Raw genomic sequence first — 4,226 nt, 5'->3', positions numbered from 1 at the left:
GAGAAGATATTACCTGTGCCCTGGGATGCTTGTTAGGCATCAATGAGGTAACACTCAGCATAATGCCTAGCACACTGCACGTACCCACAATTATAAGGGGATGTTGTTATTAAGGAAGTTGACATGCTTTGAATGTATACTTCATGCCAAAGCCCTAAACTAAAGCTAATGTGGGTAGGATGTGGGCATCTGCAACACAAGAAGAGACAAGCACCCTGGTTCCTGTCCCCAGTGGGAGGTGGGGTCCTTGTCTGGTGGTGTCCAGGTCTGAGCAGAGAGGAGTCCATCAGATTGGCATCCTGGGGTGGGAGGGTCACCTGCCAGCCACACTCCACCCTAGATCTCCAGCTCCCTATGTTCCCCAACAGGCCCCCAGGCCTGGTCTAATGGGAATTCCTTGCTTTTCTGTCAGGTCCCACTCCACCCCCTCCACACACACAGACAGAAACATATTTATTACAAAATCATTTTTTATTGAGGGTTGGGTCAGGGACAGGAATAGGGGATGCACTGGATCGGCATACCCCTATCGGCAGAGGGGTCAGATGTTGGCTCACACCTTGCCTCCTCTAGGGCACCACAGAGTGAGGCCTGGCCTCCTGGCTGTGGCTGTGGCACTGGATGCCAGGCTCGAGTGGAGCTGAGGTTGCCACGTCTGGCCCTGGCTGCCTGGCCAGGCTGCAATTTTCCCCAAACTGCCACCAGAGGGCAGCCGGCCCCCAGCACAGAGGAATTCTCGGTTGCTCAGGTGATGGCTTCTTAAAAAAATAAAAAACCAGAGGCTGGTGTGTTCCCCCCTTCAAACCCTAGAGGGGCGGGCCTGGGGAGGAGGCTCTGGTTTCTATGATCTCTTCAATAAAAAATAAGCAAAAATAATAACAAAATACGTGGTTTCTCTTTCTCCCTTTTCCCCCTCTAGGAACTGAGGTCAGAAATGAGGGTGTGGGGACTAGGGATACCCTGGTATGGCCTGGATTTCAAGGTGTGGGTCTCTTTTTTCCCCTTATATCCATAAATAAATTCATAAATAAATAAATCATAAATAGATACTCTCTTCGTATGTGCATATATATAAATAAATCTTTTCCTCTTTCTCCTATCTAGGTAACTGAGTGGCTAACCTTTCTGACTCTAACTCAGAAACTCAAAAGTAAGGTGACAAGGTCAAGGAAAGACCAGGGACTTGGAATGGCACTGTAAAAACACCCAGCAGCATTCTGCAACTCCAAGCCAGCTGGGCTGTGGGACGTTTTTGAGTAGACCCCTGGCCACCTGAACATTCTAGAACCATGGAGTTAGTTGGGCCCTGCAGGGATCTGAACAGAATCCTGTGAAACATCCAATGTCCTAGAACTCCAGAACCAGCTGGGTCTTGGAGGTGTGGAGCTGGGGGTGGGGGGGTTGGAACAAAGTACTGGAGGACCTAACATTCTGGAATTCTGTAGTGATCAGGGCTGAAAGGTCACCAGGATGTGACTAGACATCACTGGGGGAACGGGATCGAAAGGAGATCTTGGAAGAGGAACAGCAGCAGCAGATGGCCCACAGCACCTTCTGCACGTCCTGGTTGCGGAAGGCATAAATGATGGGGTTGATCATGGAATTGTATGTGGCAGGGAGCAGAGTGAGATAGGTGTAGAGGGGTGGGGAGTGGGCATCACCCAGCAGGCAGTAGACGGTGAAGGGCAGCCAGCAGGCAGCAAAGGCGCCAAGCACCACGGCCAGTGTGGCAATGCCCTTGCGGGTGGCCACGTAGTGGGAGGCGGGCAGCAGGTGCCGCTGGAGGGCAATCTGCTGGGCATGGCGGCAGACGATGCGGCAGATCTGGGCATAGAGCTGCAGCATGATGCCAAACACCATGAAGAAGGCAACGGCCAGGACCACCAGATGGTTCTTGGAGAGTGGATATACCACGCCGCATGTGGCCCGGGTGTCCAGGCAGTTCCAAGCCAGCACAGGCAGTAGCCCCAGGCCCAGCGCGCCCCCCCACACTAGGGCCAGCATCACATAGGTCCGTGTCACCGTTGTCTCTGAGTAGTAGGTGAGGGCATTGTACAGAGAAAGGTAGCGATCTACAGTGATGGCCAGTAGGCTGCCAATGCTGGCGGTAAAGGCCATTGCCAGGACGCCAACCAGCACCAGGGTCATCTCTGATGAGCCAATGCAGAAGACAGCAGCAAAATGCAGGACCAGGCCCAGGCCCGCCAGTAGGTCAGCCACAGCCAGGCTGCCCACCAGCAGGAACATGGGAGCACGGAAGGCAGGAGTGCCCACAATGATGGCCACCACCAGCGCGTTCTCGCAGGATACCAGGGTGCCTGAGATGCACAGCACCACATCCCAGGCCCTGGGTGAAGGAAGCGGTGCAGCTGGGCCTTTGGGCCCTTCTGCTGAACCCACGCTGGTCAGGTTCACGTTGCCTGGGCCAGCGGAGAGCCAAGCCAGGGGGCTGCCTGCACCCCACATCACGGTACCTGTAGGAGAAAGGCCCTGTGAGAAGCTGTTGGGTGCTGGGTGAAGGGGACTGGAGAGGCTGAGGTCCCTCTGGATATTAGGTGGAAGTCTCTCCTCAGGCTACCTGGTTGGGTCCCAAAGCCTTGCCCCCACCTAATGCCCCAGGGCTCCTTCCAGGACATCTATGTCCTCTCCAATGCCCCCAGGCCTACACAGGTCTCTTTTCCTGGGGATCCCTGTCTTTGGGATCCCTGTCTTCGGTAAGTCTCTTCATTTCCCTTCCAACTCCCTGGGTCCTGCAGGTCTCTTCCCCCCACGTGTGTGATTAGAGGAGAACCAGATGAAGGACTACCACATGTGGATGGGGGCCTGTAAGATGCAGGAGATGCTGGAAAAGGCCAGGAGTGAGGGAAGGAAACACATCTCAAGACTGAGGACAACTCTGCTCCCTTCCCATCAGGGAGGGTGACGCTCAGTTTCTGAGGCTCGCCAGATCCCTCACGATTCTCAGTACTGCCAGCCCCAGGCTCCGCCCCCAGGGAGTGCGCGTGAAGCTCCCGCCAGCCCCCACTCTGTGCTCCTCGGGTAACAACACCTGGGGACTCAGCACCCCCAACATACCCCCAGACTTCTGTCCCCGGCCAGACCTCTTTTTCTGCCTGAACCTCTGAGTCTTCGGAACAGACACCCCCTGCTGGAAGCCTGGATACTAAGTCAGACCCCTCCTTCGGCCCGGCCACCTGGATCTTGGGTCTGACTCCGCCTCCTGCACAGATGTCTAGTTCCCTAAGTCAGACACCTCCTTCTGCTCGGACGCCTCGGTCTCTGTCCCCGCCGCTTCCTACCGGGCTAACCTCAGATAACCATCAGTCCCTCCAGGGCCTTGAGTCTCTGAAGGAGTGCTCACTCCTCGTCGGGTCATCCCGCTGATGGCGCTCAGCACCCTGACACAGGGTCCCTGCCTGGTAGCCCAGCATCTGGGTTCCAGGTCTTGACCTCTGACCCTGGCCCGCAGCTGGGAGCCTGACCGCGGCTCAGCGCCCCAGCATTCTGCGTGCCCTTCTGGACACCTGGTGCCCGCAGAAGGGACCACTACTCACCTCTCGGGACCGGGCGCGGCCGGGCCGCGCGGGAAGGTTCCGCTTGAGTCCGGAGAGCGCAGGGTGTGAGCGAACCCCAAGAAGCCCCCACGGCCGCGGGAGAAGAGGCGTGAGTCACCCCGCCCCGCCCCGCCCCCGGCCACCGGTTTGGTGACGTCACAGCTCAGCTAACCAATGAATGCGTCGCGCTGGGACGCAGCGCGCGTCGATCGGCATAGTAATGAGGCCTCGCACCGCCTGCTCCCCCATTCATAAAAAGCGACCGTGGCCGCGGCCCCGCCCCTCCCGATTCGGCCCGCGCTGTCCTTGACGCGGCGCCCTCTGCGGGCTGGGGGGTTTCGGGGACGTCGGTGGGAGGAGGGTCTTGGAAAAGTCTCAGAGAGGCTGTGGGGCGTATGTTGGGAGGCAGCAGAAAGGGGACTCGGATAGGCTGTGGGGTGATGGGACCCTCGGGTGGCAAAGACAGGCTGACGAAATTCAGGTGACGGAGACCATGTGATGGGCTGAATGGGCGTCCCCGATGAGGATGACGGGGGTTGCCAAGATGATGGGACCCTGAGGTGACGGTGACAGGAGCACGAGGGAGTAGGGAGGTAGGTGGCAGTGACAGTATGAGCATGGTGACAGGATCTTGGGGGATGGTGGCTGAGGGACGCTGACGTAGAAAGGGAA

General features: G+C 57.5%; 1 protein-coding gene across 1 annotated transcript; it reads right to left on the bottom strand.

The window, feature by feature from the left end:
• Positions 1 to 452: 452 nt before the first annotated feature.
• GPR3 (G protein-coupled receptor 3) lies at positions 453 to 3,647 on the bottom strand. Its single transcript, XM_011357699.2, has 2 exons — positions 3,555 to 3,647; positions 453 to 2,474 (listed from the first exon to the last, which is right to left on the bottom strand). Exon 2 carries the CDS (start codon positions 2,464 to 2,466, stop codon positions 1,477 to 1,479), a length of 990 nt encoding a protein of 329 aa, XP_011356001.1. The 5' UTR covers positions 2,467 to 2,474; positions 3,555 to 3,647; the 3' UTR covers positions 453 to 1,476.
• Between the last annotated feature and the right edge of the window lie 579 nt (positions 3,648 to 4,226).

The sequence above is a fragment of the Pteropus vampyrus genome, unplaced genomic scaffold (assembly GCF_000151845.1).
Source record: "Pteropus vampyrus isolate Shadow unplaced genomic scaffold, Pvam_2.0 Scaffold36, whole genome shotgun sequence".
NCBI classification, from domain to species: Eukaryota; Metazoa; Chordata; class Mammalia; order Chiroptera; family Pteropodidae; genus Pteropus; species Pteropus vampyrus.
Note: the sequence above shows the minus strand (reverse complement) of the source record. Positions and strands in the feature narration are given on the sequence as shown.